Raw genomic sequence first — 21,809 nt, 5'->3', positions numbered from 1 at the left:
AATTTCCTCAAACTATTATACAGAACGGAGTCTTTGATGAGCACGGATCGTGTTCTTGTACAAGTACCGTCCAATGCCCTCCAGGGTCAGTCACATGGAATCCACAGTGGGACCCATAGGAAGAGTGGATTTCATGTGACTGGTCCTAGAGAGCATTGGACGGTACTTGTACAAGGAAACGATCCAGCCTCATTTCTTTTCTGCTTCGTTAATATATTTTTCATTCATTAAAAAAAAAAAAAGTTCAATCGTAAACCTAGAGATAATAGAGTTATTTTTCAAGTTAAAGTTTGGTCCTAAAACTAGAGTAATAGCTAGTATCAAAATTATGAAGGACTTGGCTCCTGTCCCGCACTCTGCCCGGGTTGCACATGCACTGCTAGATAGAATGAGGCATGAAAAGACCACCTCACCCCTACCCGAGCGTTTTGCCCGAGCAGGGGTGAGACGGTCTTTTCACGCCTCACTCAGTCCCGCGCTGTACATGCAGCCCGGGCAGAGCGCTGGACAGGATCTATTTGGAATTATCAAATCAGTTTGGGGAAATAAAAAGAATAAGTGAACGCGTACCTGAGAGTACTGTTGGTGTTAACAGACTTGGAAACATCAGCAAGAGGAATATGAAAAGCCTCGGTCCAAGAGAACTGCTTCAAACATGTTGCCGTTGGAGTCCCCCACAAGTAGCTACCACCCGGTACACCTGAAACCTTCCCCCCGCTGCCAATGCCGACCTTGTGTTTGAACGGCTGCCGGAATAACTTCACCTGCTCTCGCCACAACCTCTTCAGAACCTCCTGAGATTTTCCATGGTTCACAGCTTGAAAGAAACCCCACTCTACTGAAGCCCTAACTCTCTCTCTCTTACACTCTTCTTTCTCAGCTTCACTACTTCCATGTAAACGGCTGAGATCGATTACAGGGAGCTGGCACTCCTCTTCAACTACATTGCTCTTGAGTTTTACTTCTTTAGAGTTCTCTTCTATGACCAGGAGGGACTTGTAAGCCACTTCAAACGGAGGTTCTGAGTCCATGTTTAGTGGCAGCTGGTGATCGTATGAATTTCACTTATTAGAAAGCTTTGAAGCAGAAAGTTACTAAAAATGCATATAGAGAGACTATGAGAAAAACATGTTGGGTACCTTCTCACGTGGCCTCACGTGGAGAGAGAGCCCACATGACTTTGGCGGTAATCACAAACCAGCTTCCACCCTTCGTTCTCTCCCTCTACTTCAATGATTATATAAAGATAGGGTTTTCGGATTTCCATGTAAACTCGGATTCTACCAATGCTGTGCAAGGTATTCTCAAAAGAAGTGCGATTGTTGAAAAAGGTAGTACTAGTTTCTCAAAATTTTAGTTTTAGTTGACGTGTATCAGTCGATGATTTCGTTTACTTATAGAGGTGGGAATAGGTTAGCAGATTGGTTGGCAAATTATGCGTGCAATTCGGCTAACATTTTATTTAGTTCAAAATTAGATCTTCCCTTGTAACTTTGGCGTATTGCTAGAGAGAAAACTATTGGGCTTCCAGTTTTGAGAAATTAGCTTTGATCTTTCATGGGGCCTTTGTATATATGGGAGTGAGGCATCATTGGAGTGGAATGTCCCCTCCATGTAATCTTTATTTTTTGCGGAGTTTGATTTTAATAAAATTTTAGGACCAGCCCAGGTCCCATGGAATATTTGGGATAAAAAAAAATGATTATCTAGAAGGATGAAAAAAAAAAGGTGATGAATTAAGAACATGCCTCTCATTCTCTCTTTCGGTCTCTGGTTTCCAAAGTCGAGTTTTTCTTGAGAATATTAACAAGAAAATAAAATAGAATTTTGAATCCTATTGTTCCTCGTACACAAATTGTGATGTACCTGATGGTGTGACAATGTGAGGAAAGTTGTCGGTTCTTTCTATTTTTTTCATTCCCAATATTGAGATGAGAGTGTTATTGTTCTTGTGCATATCTTATTATTTGGTGAGATATTTTGATATCCAAGAGTAGGTTATTTCTCTTGATAGTTGGTTACCTCTAGTTTATATAGAAAGGAATATTGTAATCTCATTATTATTTCATAGTGGAAGTTTTATCTGAACGAGGTTTCGTGGTTTTTCCCTTTCATCTTGTAAGGGTTTTTCATATTAAAATTGGTGTTTGTTTATGTGGTTGGGTTGATTTGTTTGTGTGTGTTATTACTTTACACATATTTGGTTATTGCTGTGGTTCTCCGTTAAATTATACATAGGTGTTAAAGGGTTATTTTTCCCAAAAAGTGGTATCAAATAGAGGTTCTTGAATTGTATATAAAAGATGGAGGGAAACACCACAACACAGATTATCAGCTTGAAAGGAAGCAACTAGATGATATGAAAATCGAAGATGGAAGATTTGTTATATTGCAAGGATTTGTATGCACGGTGATACGACAAAACATGAAAAAGATGACTGATGCCGAATGGAAGACCATGGATCAGAAAACCGTTGGTTTAATCCTCAATTTTTGGATGGTACCGTTTTCCATCACGTATCCACAAAGATGTCATTGCATTCATAGTGGAAGAAATTAGAAGGGTTGTACGAAAGAAAGACTATTATCAACAAAGCTTTCTTATCAAGAAAGCTTGTGAACTTGAATTACAGAGAAGGAAGCTCAGTTGCAAAACATTTGAACGAGGCGCAAAGTATTGTGACTCACTTGTCCTCCATGAAGATGGTGTTTGAAGATGAGTTATAAGCCTTATTACTTCTCAGTTCATTATCTAATTGTTGGGAAACACTGGTGGTGTCTCTTAGCAATTCTACGCTAGATGGGGTGCTCTCTGTGATTCAAATAACATGAAGTCTATTGAATGAAGAAGCAAACTCACTACCCTGGCCTTACCCCACTCATCGTCACAGTCCTCCCAATCTTAATCAAATGATTTTAATCAAGGAGAATCCTCTGAACCATAATCATGTCTTTTCTTTGTATTTTCACTGCTAGTGTTTGTGATGCCAAAATGTTTTGTCTAATAATAAATTTGCTTAACAAAACAAAATTTACTTAATGCATCCAAAGCCCTGACTATTTGTCATTTGTACTCTTCTTTCAAAGCACAACTTTCCATATATTGAAGTTTTTCATACCTCACTAACTTCAATATAGTAAAAAAGTAACTTCACTTTCAACAAAAATTAGTTCAGTGCATCTGAACCTGAATCCGGATCCTCTACTTCCAAGCTGCCCCAGCAATCGTGCGCCCCAAACACAGCATGGCAGTATAGACTGCCTTACCCCCGCTTGGGTAAGGCACTCAGGCAGGGGTAGGGTGGTCTTTTTGCCACCTTGCTATGTCTGGGGCTCACACGACAGTAGGGACAGCTCGACAATAGACGATCCCGACGCATCTAAACCTAGCTTGACTATCTTTCCCTTGTACTCTTCTTTCTAAACACAACTTTCCATATATTGAAGTTGTTCATAATTCACTAACTTCAATATATAGTAAAAAAATTACTAATTCACTTTCAACAAACCGGCAGAGGGAAAACTTTTTTTGGCCTCTGAGATTGCTTGTGAGGGCATCACTTTTCCATAAGAAAACATATATAATTAGATTAAAAACATTATTTGAAAATTTTAATTACGATCAAACAACTTGTAGGAGCCGAAGAAAAAAGCAATTAATTTGTGATGATGAAGGAGAAATAGAAGAAGTGATTACCATATATATGGGAAAAATGTAAAATGAAGAACTTTTATTGCAGAATACCTGGGTGGTCAGTGCTTCAAATTCCATTGCCGTTTTCTCTATGGAATGTTGCAAAGGCTGAAAGTCTCCTACATAAGCTTTCCACTGAGATTCTGTGGAAATCAAATGGAGAAGGAACTTCAATACAAAGCTTCATATATATATTTTTTGGTTAAAGGGCAGCAAAGAATATATTGATAAGAAAAAAGAGAAAAACAATTATTTAACGTCCAAGCATATCAGACGATTACAGAAAACAAAGTGAAGGCCTCACGAACCTTCCAAATGAAAGGAATCAAGTGAATCCCCCACTACTCAAATCTAAATCGAGATCTCCCTAGAGCATCTTCCAACAAAGACCCATGATGAAAACCAAGCAAGAGATAGCAAAGAATAAAGTCATAAGAGAGATAGTGGTAACAGAAATGATCATCAATATATGAAGAGATACAAAGATTTATAACACTTACAGAATAAAAGGAAATGACAACTTAACGTTGAGGCTTGAAACTTTGTTAAGGAAAAGGAAGGGAAAGGAGCTAGAAGGGTAAAAATCTTTAATCATTATTAGACTATATGAGAACCAACGAAGAGTCTCTGTCTGGTTAACGAGTGGAACACGCGTCTCTAGTTGTTATCAATTAAATCCTCTGTCCTCTCTGGAATCTTTTACAGCCGTGGCTCTACCGATCGACGGGACTTTTTGTGAGAGAGACGTGGACAAAAGATGACAAAACAGAAATCTTTTTCTTTTTTTTTTAATACACCATCTTCGAAGAGTAGTCGGCATTCCCTAAGAATTCTCTGCCGACTACGTTGCCGAGTACCGACTACGTATAACAACAATATCAGGGCCATTGTAACTGAAAATACAAGACGTATTCTTCTTCTTAAAATCGAACGAAACACTTCCTAAGAAAGTTGAAGGTCTTGAGTTCGATTCCACCTATCTTCTTGGAGTAATCCATCTGAGTGGAATCTCCTTGGTGAATATGGGGGCCCCAATATCTCCTAGTTTATGTGTATTGCAAGGTCGTATACGAGCTCTAGGAAAATTAGTTGGCCAAAAGCCAGACACCTTTAGTTTCAAAAAAAGAAAAAAAAATCTATTTTGTACTTACTACTACTAATTAACTACTTACAACACACTACAACTTACATTAATTAACTTACATAATATAATGCATAAAAACTAATACCATTTTGCCATGGAAGCAACCACTTGCATGTAAACCTCTCAACCACCAATGTCTAGACATGTAATAGTTACTATTAAGGGTGTCAAATGGTGCGGTTCCTATTGGGTGCACATTTTGCAAGGTAGAAATCAAAACCACACCGGATAAGAATCACCTCAAATCAAAATCGTTTTATATGCGGTGCAATTTTAGAGGTTTCTATTCGATTTTCGTTATCCGGTTTACATGCGGTTTATAATACCGGTTTCACCTTTGTATCTTTTAATTTTATTTTTTATATCCTTGTTATGTGGGAGAAATTATATTGTATCATACACATCTAACTCTAGGTAAAGTTCACTTAGATATGCTAATTGCAATGATAATTTTAAGTGATTACTCATGGCCGCAAAGTACAATAAAGGAAACCAACCTGAGGACATCACCAATCCATACCCCACTCAATTCATTAACAAAGTCCACTAACACATGCTCATACTAAAACCTTTCGTCCCTTCATGAATTTGGCACTCAAACTGAGATTCAAAAAAATCTCAGTAAGGAGTCCTAATATTTTAGAACGCTTAACCCCATTCTTAAACAAATAAGAACATTCCTAATCTCGGTTTTCTATCCGGTTTCTATTCGGTTAACCGATGGTTTTCTGGTTTTGAACCAAATCGAACCGATAATAGAACCTATGAAAACAAAAACGCGTCATTTTTATACGGTGCGGTTCGATTCGATCGTAAACGGTTGGTTTCGACTCCATTTTGACACCCTTAATTACCATATGACTTCAAAATAGATTTGATATTTGTTGGTGAAAAATCCAACACCTACACACAGAAGCACAACGCACGTGGTGGAGGTAGCGCGGGCGTGCCAAGGCCTTTGACGCAGGCCCAAACGGAACTGGAAACGGCCTGTCTTAGCTTTCGACCAGGACGAAACGGTCTGTTCTACCTTCAGATCGAGACAAAACGTCCTGTCCTGACTAGCGAAATGACATGTTCTAAGAGGTCGGAAACGGCCCGTTCTGACTTCAAACCAGGACGAGAAGGGGATCCTTCCATGCCTGAGTAGCTTTAAGGTCTTCTGGGTGAAAGCAAATCACGATGGACAAAGCAAGGAAGATGATTGAAAATCAAATTGTTGCCTGACAATTACATAGCCATTGAAGACACTTATACTTGCCGTTTATGGACTGTTGAACATGTACAACTTGGTGTTAAACTACACTAACCACACCAAATCTCTTGTTGCCAGTAGCGTATCCGTTGAAGTTCCCACATCTTGCTTAGCGATGATTTGTCGAAGCTTGCAAACTTGATTCTGATGATGGTTGTCTTCTGAAACACGGGCCAAAAGACATGGTTGCTGGAGTTATTCTCCAAGCAAGGTCTACATGAATGCCCCTTAAAATACAAGCCAATGAGGCATTGGTGGCTGGAACCCAACTCCAGCAAAAATTACAGAAGGGATGAAAGATTACATCCTGAAAGATAAAAACTAGAAATGATAAAATAAAGATAAAGTGCAGATGGATTTTGTTGATCCGTTGAGTGCCCCCTTCTTCAATGGAGACTTTTCCCTTTTATAGATGGATCCCATAAATGCTTCTACTTGGTAGTTATCATAACTACTGCACCCATGTACCTACAATCCCTTGTTTCAATGCCACATGTCCTTGACTTTTGCCCATGACCCCTTTGTGAAGTAATTCCCACTATTGCATCTCCTACTTTTCAGATTGCTTCCTAGTGTGGTGGGCCCCTTTCATTCCAAAGTAATAGCCTCATGTGCCATGTGGCCATGTGGGGTTTGTAACCTCCCACCATCTATAGTCATGGCGGGTACCATATTTCCACTTGGTTGTTCAAATTTAAAAGGATAACTCCTTGATGACAGCGTGCAATGCACGATCTTATGGCACGTATAAACAAATCCCAATTTGTGAAATTGGGGTGCAAACAATAGCCTCCCATTAACTCATGTGTAACGGGCTTGTAATTTTGATCTCTTTGGAGTTGGACCTAGTGCCTAGTGGTTTTGAGTTCTCTTTTCTCTTTTGTATCTTCTTTGAATTTCCCTTATAGCTCTGCTTAGTTGTAGGGATAGGCCGTTGGTTTTGATGTGGATTATTCTTTATCTATTTTTTAATTTTTCCTTCTTTTTTTTTCTATATTATTCTTTCCTGAAAAAAAAATTTTAGAGGGGGAGGGGGGGGGGGGAGAATTCGTGGGCTTCGTTGAATATATAAATTATGGGAGAAAGAACGCTACCTAGGTGTGTGCAGTGCCTTGCCCCTGCACCTAGACACAGAGGTGCACAAACTGACCACCACACCCCCATGGAAAGGTGGAAAATCTTGGGGGTGCGGCGGTCATTTTGCACGTCCAAGTGTCTGGAGGCACAGGTAGTGCACCACACGCACCCAGGTAGCGTTTTCTTTCCCATAAATTATTCACTCAAAAAAAAAAAAAGATGGTTGGATCTATTATTGCACCAAGTCCGCACAATCAGTCCAGATGTGTTGATACATGTCTCTCATGTCGGCTACTCATTGTAATCCTTGGAGCAGTCTCTTGGCTTCGGCCTCTTGCGTTTCCCTGCATAACCATAATCCACACTAGCAATAATAAAATTCTTCTTATAAATATATATAGTTTCGTATACGGTCGTGTCCCCTCTCACAATAGGTGGTTGAAATAATCAAATGCCCCCTATTTTTGGCACATCATAACCCCTCCCCGCCTTATGCGGCTGTCCATGAAAACTGCCCCTATATATAATATGAAATTTTTTTAATACACATATATATATATATATACCCTTAGGTATGTATATATGTGTATTTTGACTCAGGCTAGATCGGGCCATATCTAGCCCAAGGCCTTAACCCAAAGCCTAAATCAGCCCAACCTTGGGTTGGATTTCAAGGTCCGAGCCAGGCCCACGGGCTGAAAACTCCAGCTCAAGCTTGAATCTTTTTAGGCAGTCTTGGGGTTTTGGGCCCTAAGTTGCACTCTTATCGTTGAGTAGGAAGAAGATAAAATATTTTGGTTATCAAACTTGAAGTCTTATTTTAATCATGTGGCTTAGCTTGTATTGCACAATTTCATTTGTATCATTTTCTTTTATTATGAGACATGGCACAGTTAGATTCGAACCAAGCAAACATGACACCTTAGCAGGGAAGGGTGTGATCAAAATTTTGGTTTTGGTCCATTAATAGTTTCTTATAATTGTCCCTTGTCAGTCTATTATTGGTCACCTCGGTTTTTCTTATATATAAAAAGAAAAAGTGTTAAAAGGGTGTTGGTGAAACAATAAGGTTGCTCCATTGTGACCGGTCATAGGTTCGAATTTGGAAACAGCCTCTCCACAAAACAGGGTAAGGCTGCATACATTATGACAAGAGAGAGAGATGTACATAGCGCTTTCCCCATTTATTTATTAGGGTTGGGAATCGCTGCCAAGCTGTTTGGCCCTTGCACATGTTGCACATGCACAAAGGCATCAACAAGGGTGAGATTTTTCGCATTTCACGTGGGCGGGGTCGTCATTTTAATCCCCTATGTGTCTGGGCACATGTACCACGCAACCGGGCAGGGATCTTTTCCCCTATTTATATTAGAGAAAAGGGCTGATATTCTCTGTGCCGCAGCGCAGCCTGCTCCCAGACACATGGGCCTGCCATTTAGGGGGGTAGGGTGGTTATTTCGCCCACCCTCATGTGTCTAGGTGCGTGCAGCCTACGCCCCTGGCACAGAAGACATTCTCCCTAGAGAAAAATAATGTGGTTGCGTGCAGCCTACCCAGACATAGCCATCCTGAAATGACCACCCTGCTCCTCTACAAAATGAAAAAATCCCCCTTAGTTGATTCCCTTGCGTGTCCCCTTATTGGCCTCCTGTATTAGTGCAAGAGCCACGCAACCAGGCAGTGTTCTTCTTCCCTTACTATTATTTTACACTCTAGTCTAGCAAATTGGATTGAGCCCAGACACATTGGCCTAAGATTGAGATTTCAACAACCAAAGATTATCAGGCTAGAAACCCAGGCCCAGCTTGCTGCCTGACTTCCACCCTTATTTGTATTCATCTCTGCCACTTGAGTACTGTTAATATTCTAACATGTAACTGTGACCACTCTCTATTAGTGCAATTTGGATCCTCTACTGTCGAGCTGCCTGGCAAGACCGTACTGCCCAGACACGGTGCTGCGTGCAATGTCCGCCTACCCTTGCCCAAACGCCTTGCACGGTCCTGCCGGGCAGCTCGGCAGTACATGATCTGGATCCTAATGTTCCTCTGCTCACCATCACTGACTCATTCCCCTGGCAGTAACAATAATTTCAACCTTTCTGTACAGATAGCAATCTTGCTAGCACAAACACAATGTGTGTGTGTGTGTGAGAGAGAGAGAGAGAGAGTGTTTGGGATCTATTACATGAGCTTGGGTGGGAACCTTACATCACAGAAGCTATATTACAACTATTAGCTTCAGAGGAGAAACCTGAGAAGCCCAATCTTGCTGCCAGTAGTTCGAACATCTTCTTGGATTTGGTGTTTGTACTCTCTAAAGCTAAACTTTCTATAAATTGCAGGTTCCCTTCCACTCTGTATTATAGTATCATAAGAAGGACAGAAGAAATAAGCCATGGAAAATCTCTCCAAACACCTATTGGTCATTACTCTGTGTTTCACAGACTTGTAAACATCACTGCTCCATGCCTGCATCTCAATACATGATTAAGGAATGTTTTAACATTAATTAGTTTTTAGTTAATTAGTAACCTATTCCAGTTGGCAGAACTCTTAGAAGCTTATTATTACCTGAAACAAGTCACCAATGTTGATTATTAGAGCTTCTGGATTGGGTTTAACAGTTATCCATCTTCCATCTTTCACCAACTGCAACCCTTCAACCTGATCTTGATGCAGTATTGTGAGGAAATCGGAGTCAGTATGTGGCATCAATCCAAAGACTGTAAAGGGTAAGGGACATGGTGGGTATCTGTTTATTCGAAGATAACTAGTGTTTGGACAACAGCTTTCCCTGAAGAAAGAGGACTTGAGACCCAAATTCTCTGCCAAAATCTCAGCTATTATTTGGGCCAAAGAGGAAGCTTTTGTAACAAACTCTTTAATGGTCAAGCTGGAAGAATGACAAAAAATTAATTTAGACAGAAACATTTATATAGCTGCCCATTAAATGGCCATGGGTAAAACCATTTTAACAAAAAAAATAATTAAATAAAGGAGGTAAAACTTCTAAATATAAAAATGGCCAAATGTTCTCTATGCCAGGGGTGGGAGAAATGACTACCCTACCCCCTGAATGGTAGGCCCATGTTTCTGGGCGCAGGCTGTGCTGCGGCATAGAGAACATCAGCCCAATATGACCAAAAAAATTCATGATCATCTATGCAAATTTTTCCATATCTTGAAGAAACATGTAAGTTGGCGCATGATATTAATTTTTGAATCCATCAAATCTACAAAAGATGCAAATTTACAAACTAAATGATCTTGTTTTCGGATCTTAGAATGCCTTTATCACTTTTTCCCCCTTTACATCTTCTTCTTCTTTTTAATTTTTGCAGTGTAACATTTCACAAGTTGATTGAAGAACATCTGCTGACAACGGATTTCCATGATAAAACTATGGACTTCTGTGAAGAAAAAGATTGATCCAGCTTTAAAGATCAATTTGAAGGATAAATCAAGAAGGAAGTGGATCACGTTGGAGACATCTAAAGACATAGGATTTGCTATTATTTGTATATTCATGTAATCCTATTTTTTATGTCCACAAGATGAAAAAGCCCAAGTAAAAGTCAACTAAAGACCTAAATGAATATATCGAAGAAAGTAGGTGGTTTGACTTAGAAAAACTATATGACTTATTGTTCACGGATTTTCGTGAATAATGACGGTCATCCATGCTTACAATGACATATTAAGTCTAAATTAAGATATCTCTAATGGACGACCGTATCTTATATTGAGTGTCGACAGATAGTCTTGACGGACTTCTGTGACTTGCTTCCATCTCAACAGAGAGCATAGTTTCTGAGTCCCTATTTCCACAAACTTCCGTAGAGGTTACGCGGACTTCCATGGTATGAACATTTAAAGTTCTACAGTACTGATCTTTGCCTGGATTTGAATATATTAAGTGCATCATTTGGACTCTAACCAACTGAGTGGGAACTCTAAACATCTTCGTTGATGTTAATGAGCTCCAACAGTTAGCAAAGATATTGTTTTCTTGACGACTAAAATAGTTTGAATATTTTTTATCTTTCAAAAAACCCATGATATATTCTCTAATGGTTAGTTTAACAGCTAATTTTTTGCCTATGTAAAGGTTTGAGTCATTTGAGTTGATAATACAAAGAACTAATTATACAAAAATATCATCTTGAGAAAGGGCCAGACAACTTGTGATGCAGGCCTGGTTCAGCATTGCCACATCAGCCAAAACTTGTTAAGAAGTTTGAACACAACCAGCCACAAGTGGAGGCTAACTCAGCTTTTTAATGGGCTAGAAATCGTTAGCAAGGAAAGAACTATTTTCCTATTTTTAAGGGAAAATTAGTGATTATTAAAGAAATATATTTTCCTATTTTGGAGGAGTTTTCTACTTTATTGGAAACCAAGTTCACGTATTATCTTTGGAGAGCTTGTCAAGAATTCAAGATCCTCAATCCTATTCTAATTCCTACAAGTTAGGAGTTGCAATTTATTGAAACTTCTATTTTCAAGCATTTAGGCATTTAGACAAGGACACCTAGCTTGGACGAATTTCACAAGGAAACCTAGCCGCCATCCATGCCACATAGACAGCCTTGGACGATTTTGAAGAAAGGAGAGAGAGAGAGTGTGTGTGTGTGTGTTTTGATGAGAGAATTTGATCAGGAAACTCCAGAACCAACCAATAGATTTGGGATTGCATCAAGTTCAAAATTAGTGGCAGACTTGGGAAGGAAATTCGATTGTCCCAAATTCTTGTAGGAACCGTCTCATTGTGTCTAGTTGGAGCATTCTTGTCTCCTTTCTTCCTGTAACTCCCCCTAGGGGTCCACCCTTCCTTCTTCTGCCCTTCCTTGGTGACCTTGTATTTTAATGTTTTGTTGAATATATTTTTCATTCATAAAAAAACAAGGTACTTTTTTTTCTTTTTAATATAACACACTTCTTTTTTCAACGAGGTTAAATCTTATCATTTCACATGAACAATAACAGCTCTTAAAAATGACATAATGATAAATCATAAAATTATTTAAAATCACAAAATTATTTAAAAAATCCTTTTTACTTGTAGTTTAAATAACTTTTGAGAATAAAACAAAGGACAATTAAAAGAAAGTTACAACTTCTCATTTCACCACCTTGATGACAGCAAGGTACACCCAATACTTATTCATTCATAAGAATATGATAAAATACAGATCGAACAATATTAAGAATTCATAACAAAACTATGCATGAAGTTACATATGAAGAATATTCGACACCTTAATATAACAGCAGAGGCCCACGGACAGAAACAATAAAAAGACAGAAACATGAGAAATTATTACACGTGGGATATATATGATTTGGACTCTTGTCATACTCATTCTTTCCCCAATTATTTAATGGGTTTTCTTTAAATGCCTCCCTCAAATTGCCCAAATGTACAAATGTTCCTTTGAATTTTCATTAATTTTAATTGCACCCTACTTTCCAAATTATGTAACACTTTAGTCCTCCCGTTAGTCTCGGACGTTATGTTCTAACGTCTGCTATTTTTTTAACATGATTAGACCATTTTGCCCTATCTATGGTAGAATGGTCTAATCATGTTTAAAAAATGCTACACGTTAGAACATAACGTCCCAGACTAATGGGAAGGGAAGGACTAGAGTGTTACACAGTTTGGAAAATAGGAATGCATTTGAATTAGTGAAACTTTAGAGGGGCATTTGAAGAAAACACTTAATTAATTTGATTCTGGGCTTTTTGTTGGGGTTTTAAGGGCATGGATATCAAGTAACTGCTTCAAGGAATAAACTTTGGAATAAAAATGTAAATCAAACATGAATAATGATGAAAACTGTAAGAATTAACTGGAATCAAGATTGGGCACAGATTATTCTGATTTGACTCTTTTGTCTAATTCGATATTTGATTTTTGATTTCTGAATTTTGATTCTGTTTTTCTAAATCATTTTAAGACTAGTAAAAGATATCGTACCATTTTACTCAGTGTTGTCATGTCATTTCACTATTTCTTTCCCTAATGATTTAAAGTCTCGTGACCTCCAAAATCCTGGCACCATAAACCTCACCAATTATAGGAATAAAAGAACAAGAGAGGCTGCAGGACCTACGCTTTATGGAGGGGTCAGATCTGTCTTCACCCGTCGTCATGTGGATAGCTGATTTGGGTTCGAGGGAGTGCCAGTGTCACAATGAGTATGATGAGCTCTCATGTCAAACCAAACTCTCATAAAAGTAGATAACAATTGGGGGGTTCCCACATAGCTATCAATTAAGCTGATTTTGATGCCCCCCACCAAAGCTTTTCATGGAGGGAAGGCCGACGAAAGCTATTCCCTGAAATGTTGTCTTGTCCCTACATGAGCAAAGACCCTCTAAGGGTACAGATGTATGGATTGGCTGATTTTGATTGATTCAATGACCATATTTTTGTCTTTGATAAGCAGGACGAAAGTGTCTTAATTGCTTTGGCTGTTTTTGCATGGTTTTCTTTTTCCACCTCTTTGCATGTGTTTTTTAACTTTCATAAATGTCTTCCTATGCCACTTAATGACAACATAGAAAGAATTTTTATTTTTTATTTTTTATTTTTTTCGTTTAGGGTAAATACAACATGAAAGATACATCCAACTCTAATAACCTCCAACTTGGTTTGGATTTTGCAAGCCACCATAAGAAGATCGGTGTTGATGTCAATTCTACAAATTCTATCATTATCTCTATTTATTTGTCATACCCAACTAGTATAGCCTACACCCCTACTTGGGGTGTTCTTGCTTGTCTACCATACCCAACTGGCATCATACCCAACTGGCATGGCTCACGTACATCTCTTTTTCTTTTCTAACCATTCTACTGTATGCACATAACTTTTTTTTAACGACACACAATGCTCCTTTTCTGAATAATTCATATAATTCACATGTTTCTCCTTTTTTTGATCCCTTAGTGGACCCTCTTTTTCTTAGATCTTTATGCACACCCTGCAACAATCTGTCGAACATCACTTTAATACTACTTGTTGGGGACGAATGTGCAACCATGAAGAAAAAAAACCAAGCAAACAACCACACAAAATACGAGGAATTTAATATGGTTTGATATGAGCTACATCTACCCAAGAGAACTAAAGATTTTTCACAAGACCAAGAAAAAAAACTCTGTACACCAATACTCCACCTCACAAAGTGATCTCTCTTGCTTGTGTGTGGGTTTTTCCACAAAGACAATATATAGGAAACCCTAGAAACTTAAAACTCAATCCAATTGTAAATACAAACAAATAATAATTATGTAGACCCGCAAAATACAAGATTCACTTAACCCTAACACCAAAGACCTTGGAAACTTGTTTTTCTATTCGGTATGAGATGTGTGTGTGCCGAGCTGTTGGATGCTCATTGGACTATGCCCTCATTGGAGAGGATCCCTATCCTTTTATTCCTCCCTGATTCCATCGCAGTGATCGAAACCCTCTCAACTTCAATGAAGAAGTTGAAACACAGAATCTACAAGAAGATTAAGGAATGAAATAACCTGGGGGGTTTATAGGGTAGGAAGAATGGAAACATTTATATTCACCATTAATGGAGTTTGAATTTGTAGAGAAAATAATATTAAGGGATAGTATGAAGAAGGTAGCCACCATTTCTTCAGTTCTCCCACTACAACTCCCAGCCCCACTCTGGCTCCCCAACCCTTTTTTGGCGTCAAGCTCGACGTCTTCACCTATAATGTGATGATCCAGCTCTGTGCGATAGAGCCAAAGACTTGCCCGTCTTTGTCTTGGAACTGCTCTAGACGAAGGAAGTCCTACCAGTATAATTTGTTTTCTTGCATAAAAATGTCCTATGTGATAATTAAGTATTTGTAATAAAAAATAGAGTAGGGATTTTTTCTTAACCCTTTCGCATAAAATTTTACTATTACCCTGGTTGGAGGAACTCTCATGCTACGTGTGCTCGTAGCTAAGGGTGTCAATTTGGAATCGAAATTGAAACTAATCGTTTAAAACTGTACTGAAGAAGATTCAGTACAACCCCAAGGGGTTAGCGCAGCTGGCTTGGAGGGGACATGAGACTCCACCTCAGGAAGCGAGGTCTCATGATCAAACCTTCACCGTTGCATAATTTCTTGGGGCCACCCGCCTGAGGCTCACTAGGGCCCAGAAGCTCCCGGTTCGTGTGTGGCACGGGGGTCATGTACAAGCCCAGGGGGGATGTCGGCGGCCTAAAGTCAGATACCCCTCCTGTCTCCAAAAAAAAAAGATTCGGTACAATTTTGGCATGTAAAAATAGAATCTTTCTTAGTTTATTATGATATTGATTTCTAAGACGAAGCCATACCGAATTACCAATACTGTACCGAATAATATGTTTTTCTACCGAATCAAGGCTATATGTGTTATTGTGTCTACATATATAGTCCTAGTATATATAGAAATCAAAGTCTTGTATTTATATAAACCTCTACAACTGTAGAGTTGATTAATGAACAGATTTAGAATCTTGTGAGTCGTTAGATATGGTTTTAGTTTCTACTTTTTACCTTCTATACTGAACCAAAACCGTACCAAATTCCAAATACCGTAACGATTGACACCCTTATTCGTAGCCAAAGAAATGGAATAATTTACTTTTCCTTTGGTTCACAAATACTCTCCTCGGTTTTTATATTTTCCAAATTACCCTTTGAGATTCCATTTCTTTGGCTACGAGTCCGTAGCAGCAGGAAAGTTCCTGCAACCCGGGTAACAACAAAATTTTGTCCCCTTTTGATCATTGCGATGGTCCAGATCAAGTTGCATGTTTGCATCTGCACCAAGTATATGAGAGAGAGAGAGAGACTAGGGTTCTTCTAGTGAAAGTTTGGTCGTAAAACTAATTATTAAACAGAAACAACACGGGTTAGGGATTTACCTCGTCAATATTTCCCACACAGCAAAAAAGATTCGGTTGCTCTACGCGTTGATCCACACGAATTCTGACAACTAACGTTTTGCGACTATCTCACTATTTTGTGTGAAAATGATCCCTCACAATTGTCCACCCTCAAAGTCCAAAGATGAAGATGGAGTTCCTAAGAAACCTCGCTAGACATAGGGAAGGAGAGAACGAGAGAGATTGAGAGAGAGCTTGGTGGCTATTGTGATCGCGTATTACTTGTTGCCTCTTTTTCTCCATCTTATTATATACAGGGAGGGACCACCTAGTTCCTCCCCCGTCAAACTTAACCCTAATGGGCCATGGGCCCCACATCAGCCCCAATTGGCGCTTATGTGGCCTAGGCCACGGATTTCTAACATTAGTGTAACAACCTAATAGCATCAAAGTGATCAAATCAGTTTGGGGTATAGAGTCTAGAGTAGAAAGATAACTAGAATGCATAAAATGTGATATGTAAGGTTGTATTTGGTATACAGATCCTCTATGGCGCCCTGCCTGTAGCGGCCTATGCGGCCCAGACAGAGCATCGTGTGCAATGTTCGCTTTACCCCTGCTCGAGCAAGGCGCTAGCGTAGGGGTAAGGTGGACATTGTGCGTGTCGCTCTATCTGAGCCGCACAGGCCGCTACGGGCAGGACGCCATAGAAGATCACGATCCTTGTATTTGTGATTGATTAATTGGTTGAAATTGAATACATACCTGAGAGTAGTATTGTTGCTGCTTTTAATAGACTTGGAAACATCAGCAAGAGGAATATGAAAAGCCTCAGTCCAAGAGAACTGATTCAAACATGTTGCTGTTGGAGTCCCCCACCGGTAGCTATCACCCGGTAAACCTGAAACCTTCTCTCCACTGCCATTGCCGGACTTCTTCTCGAACGATTGCCGGAATAGCTTCACCTGCTCATGCCGCATCTTCTTCAGAACTTCTTGAGATATTCCATGATTCACAGCTTGAAAGAAACCCCATTCTACTGAAGCCCTGACTATCTCTCTCTTACACTCTTCTTTCTCAACTTCACTACTTCCATGTAAACGACTGAGATCAATTACAGGAAGCTGGCACTCATCTTCAAGTAAATTGCTCAGTTTTACTTCTGTGGAGTTCTCCTCCTTGACCAAGAGGGACTTGTAAGCCTCTTCAAACGGAGGTTCTGAGTCCATATTAGAAAGCTGTGAAGCACAAAGTTACTAAAAATGTAAATAGAGAGTATACGACCAAACAGCTTCTGCTACAGAATTTGTTCTGCTTTGTTTCCTTACTCCAATCAGAAAAAACCCCAAAAAAAGAAAGGGGAAAGAAAAGAAGCCTGAATGATCTCAGACCCATCTTATCATATCTTCTCAATCTCAATCTCAATCTCATTTAAGAGGGAAAAGAACAAAACAAGATACAAGTAAAGCAGCAAGACTAGTTAACAGAGCCTGAATTGCAAACCCTAAAAGGAGACAATATGATGATTCTTGACATTGTTCGAGTCCAAAAGATGGAGGTGATTGAACTTTGTTTTGTTTTCAAAGTTAATACATTGAAGCACACAAGACTATCTTGACAAAGAGAACTGCCCTTGCACTCCAAATTAATCTGCCTCCAATATTCTTCCTCAAAGGAGTGCAAAGGGAAGCAAGAAGGCCAGTACTTTCTATGCATAACTTTCCAAATATGAGAAGAGAAATGGCAACTATAAATAGATGGTCCACATTCTCCACTGCATTCCAACAGAGGAAAAATACTTCACTTTCTAAGAAAACTAATTCATTGTATCTCAAGCCTTGACTATCTCCATTTTGCACTTTTCTTTCTGAGCACAATTTTCTAGATTTGAGAAGAAAAAGAGCAACTAAACATAAATGTTCCGGATCTGACTCCTCTACTTCCAAGGCGGGCAGTACTTCCGTGCGCCCAACTTTACCCAGTATACAAGGCGGGCGAAAAGTACCGCCTTACCCCCACTCCGGCAAGGCGCTCGGGCAGGGGCAAGGCGGTACTTTCCGCCACCTTGTATGTGGGGCAAAGTTGGGCGCATGGAAGTACAGCCCGCCTTGGAAGTAGAGAAGTCTTTTCCTAAATGCTCCACATTCTCCATTTTTTTTTGCTAGAAGATCATTTGTATTAAGAGAAAGAAAAGGGGGGAAAGAAAGTACAAGCCGGGTCAGTGAGACACCAGAAACAAAAACAAAAATGCAAGCAAAATGAGGCCACCCCACACCTATGGGCAAGGCCATCAGCAACGGGAGGATTCATCTACTCACAGACGACAAACTAAAGAAAGCGAAAACTTGGTCTATTTTGAGCATCAACCCGCAACTCTTCTTGAATCAAAGGGGGAAACCTTGGAGAGAGGGTACATGCTCCACTGTGACCAGCCTGTTTTGCTAGAAAATCTACAATGGGATTTGCCTCCCTATAGCAGTGAGTAATTTTCCAACAAATATCAGCAAGGTAAGGCTGCAGAAACCGCCAATTTTGCAAGATAAACCAAGGAATCTTACCACTGAAGACTGCAATCATCAAAGCTATCGAATCTAATTCAATCCAAAGATTTTAGATTCCCAGATGCTTTGCAGTCAGAATACCTTTGATCAAACTCTGGAATTCCGCTTCATAGTTTGTTTCTATTCCAAGGAAATCACCAAAACATGAGATAATTCTTGATTCATGGTTGCGAAGCACACCACCAAAACATTCTCCATTGCATTCCAACAAAGTAAATATTACTTCACTTTCAACAAAAATTATTTCAGTGCATTTGAAACCCTATCTATCTCTCCCTTGTACTCTTCTTTCTCACCACAACTTTCCACATACTGAAGTTGTTCATAACTCACCAATTATAATATAGTAAAAAAATTACTCAACTTTCAACAAAAATTACTTCAGTGTATTTGAAACCCTGACTATTTCTCCCTTATTCACTTTGATTATGGAGCCTCTATCAGTTATGCTGAAGTGTCTTGCTATTGAGAAGAAAATTCAGTTGATGCCCCATTGCAAGTTGCTTTTTTTTATCTCATTTGACGTTTGTTGATGATCTTATGGTTTTTGTTAACCCAGATCAACCTCCAGTTTTAGCTATGTTGACCATTCTTGGGACTTTTTCTTCCTGCTCGGGTCTTCACATTAACATAGACAAATCTTCTATCTTCTTAGGGGGTATTTCCTAAGAGTGTCACACTCAGTTCTTACATCTAACAGGCTTCCTTAAAGGCCATCTCCCTATTTGGTACTTGGGATCCCCCACATTTCAGGAAAATTAAGAGTGGTGGTTTTTTGCCCCATTTTTTAGCTTATCAGAAGAAAGTTGGAAGGGTGGTAGAGTCATTTTCTTCTATCTTATGCTGGTCGTCTGCAGTTGATCAACTCTATTCTCCAAGGCAGCTATATCTATTGGTCAGGTATCTTTGGTCTTCCCAGCTTTGTTATAAACAAACTCGAATCCATGTTTGCTAGGCTACTTTGGACAAGCCAAATTTTGAACAGAAGACCCATTTTATTGCTTGGGACTTGGTTTGTAAGCCCAAAGAGGAAGGATGACTAGGCGTTATAGAAGTACAACTTTTCATATATTGAAGTTGTTCATAACTTACCAGCTTCAATATAGTTAAAAAGACTACTTCACTTTCAACAAAAATTACCCCTGACAATCTCTTCCTTGTACTCTTCTTTCTAAGCACAACTTTCCATATGTTGAAGTGTTTCATAACTCACCAACCTTCAATTTAGTAAACGAATTACTGAACTTCAATAAAAATTACTTTAGGGCATCTGAAGCCCGGCTATATCTCCCTGTACTCTTCTTTCTAAGCAAAACTTTCCATGTATTGAAGTTGTTCATAACTCATCAACTTCAATATAGTAAAAGAGTTACTTCACTTTCAACAAAAATTAGCCTTTACTGTCTCTCCCTTATATTCTTCTTTCTAAGCGCAACTTTTCATATATTGAGGTTGTTCATAACTCACCAACTTCAATATAGTGAAAAAGAGTTATTCACTTTCAACAAAAATTAGCCCTAACTGTCTCTCCCTTGTACTCTTCTTTCTACGCACAACTTTCCATATATTGAAGTTGTTCATAACTCACCAACTTCAATATATAAAAAAAGTTACTTCACTTTCAACAATAATTAGCCCGACTATCTCTCCCTTATACTCTTCTTTCTAAGCACAACTTTCCATAAATTGAAGTTGTTCATAACTCACCAACTTCAATATAGTAAAAAAGATACTTAACTTTCAACAAAAATTACTTCTTGACTATCTCTTCCTCGTACTCTTCTTTCTAAGGACAACTTTCCATATATTGAAGTTGTTCATAACTCACCAACTTCAAAATAGTAAAAAAGATACTTAACTTTCAACAAAAATTACTTCTTGACTATCTCTTCCTTGTACTCTTCTTTCTAAGGACAACTTTCCATATATTGACGTTGTTCATAACTCACCAACTTCAATATAGTGAAAAAAATTACTTCACTTTCAACAAAATTATGTTGATTTGAATAAAAAGAAACGGTTTTGATAACCCCATAGAAATGGCCTCTCTGAGGTTGCTTGCTACCCTAAATATATCCATATATACTTTTTGTAGAGGGAAAACTTTCTCCAAACTTTATTATGCCTCAGAGGTCCGCAATGGGTAAGAAGTCCTCATGAACAGAAGACTCTCATAACCTAGACACGGGAAAGAAAGGGCCCAATTTGCAATATTATGAGCCGGTACATTCTTATCTATCAAGACTCTATTGCATGCATTTGATATCATTTCATTGATTAGAACCCATGTGGAGAATTCTGTTGGTGGCTGTAAGATCTCACCATTCAAGTAGTCGAAGTATAGCCATATAATCTACTTTTTACAAGGTATCCTTGGAATATAAGTAGGAGTGATGGAAAATTAAAATTACTTTCCTGACATGTTAAGAAATTATATAGTTAGATTAAAAAATCTATTTGAAAATTTTAATTACCATCAAACAACTTGTGGGAGCACCCCAATTGGGGCAAATGTTCTCTATGCCGTGGGCACGCAAGCTGCACCCAGACACATGGGGAATGAGAGAAATTGTTAATTAGGGACTTGGGTAGAACTCATCCTCAAAAGCTAGCCCTTAAGGAGAGGGTGTCCAAGTACCTATTAATCCACCCACATCCCCATTCATAGTCGATGTGAGACTATTTTTTTTCGTCTGGAACCCCGACAGAAATGAGCGGTCCCGTCCCCTGAATGATAGAAAAACCACTCCCATGTGTTTGGCGCAAGCGCGCAGCGTGCACTTCAACACAGTGAACATCGGCCCTATTCACCCAAAAAAAGACTTGTGGGAGCCTACGAAAAAAGAATTTTGTGATGATCAGAGAGTAGTACTAGAACAAGCTATTAATTTATAAAAGAAAAAATAATGATTACCAATGGGGGAGAGTTTTTGCACACGCCGTGCATGGTTCATGGTGCATGATCATGCTTTCAACCATTGGATGGGCATGATCATGTTCAGTACACTGCCCCTCATCCCCATCCAACGATTGTAGGCACGGTCATACACCATGCTCAGCTGTGCACGAAACATTTTGTCTTTTTTTTTTGGTAGAACTTTTTGTCATTACCATTTATCTAGGTAAAAGTAAAATGAACAACTTTATTGCTGAATACCTGGGTCAGTTCATCTTCAAATTCCATTGCTGCT

At 39.0% G+C, this 21,809-nt stretch overlaps 2 protein-coding genes across 2 annotated transcripts; both read right to left on the bottom strand.

The window, feature by feature from the left end:
- Positions 1-527: 527 nt before the first annotated feature.
- On the bottom strand, positions 528-1,031 carry LOC122640334 (gibberellin 2-beta-dioxygenase 8-like). The gene has a single exon (XM_043833493.1). The coding sequence runs from the start codon at positions 1,029-1,031 to the stop codon at positions 528-530; it is 504 nt and encodes a 167-aa protein (XP_043689428.1).
- Positions 1,032-9,410: 8,379 nt separating this feature from the next.
- LOC122640878 (gibberellin 2-beta-dioxygenase 8-like) lies at positions 9,411-17,295 on the bottom strand. The gene is made up of 3 exons (XM_043834147.1): positions 16,823-17,295; positions 9,744-10,065; positions 9,411-9,641 (listed from the first exon to the last, which is right to left on the bottom strand). The coding sequence occupies exons 1-3, from the start codon at positions 17,284-17,286 to the stop codon at positions 9,411-9,413; spliced, it is 1,017 nt and encodes a 338-aa protein (XP_043690082.1). The 5' UTR covers positions 17,287-17,295.
- Between the last annotated feature and the right edge of the window lie 4,514 nt (positions 17,296-21,809).

The sequence above is a fragment of the Telopea speciosissima genome, chromosome 9 (genome assembly GCF_018873765.1).
Source record: "Telopea speciosissima isolate NSW1024214 ecotype Mountain lineage chromosome 9, Tspe_v1, whole genome shotgun sequence".
Lineage (NCBI taxonomy): Eukaryota > Viridiplantae > Streptophyta > Magnoliopsida > Proteales > Proteaceae > Telopea > Telopea speciosissima.
This window is presented reverse-complemented; position numbering and strand designations above follow the sequence as displayed.

Bases quoted from the DNA above. Each gene is read 5' to 3' on its own strand.
- LOC122640334 (XM_043833493.1), bottom strand. From the start codon at position 1,031: ATGGACTCAGAACCTCCGTTTGAAGTGGCTTACAAGTCCCTCCTGGTC.
- LOC122640878 (XM_043834147.1), bottom strand. From the start codon at position 17,286: ATGGACTCAGAACCTCCGTTTGAAGAGGCTTACAAGTCCCTCTTGGTC. The intron at 10,066-16,822 runs GTATGTATTCAA...TCATTCTTCCAG, and splicing joins AGCAACAATACTACTCTCAG to CTTGACCATTAAAGAGTTTG. The intron at 9,642-9,743 runs GTAATAATAAGC...ATTGAGATGCAG, and splicing joins ACATTGGTGACTTGTTTCAG to GCATGGAGCAGTGATGTTTA.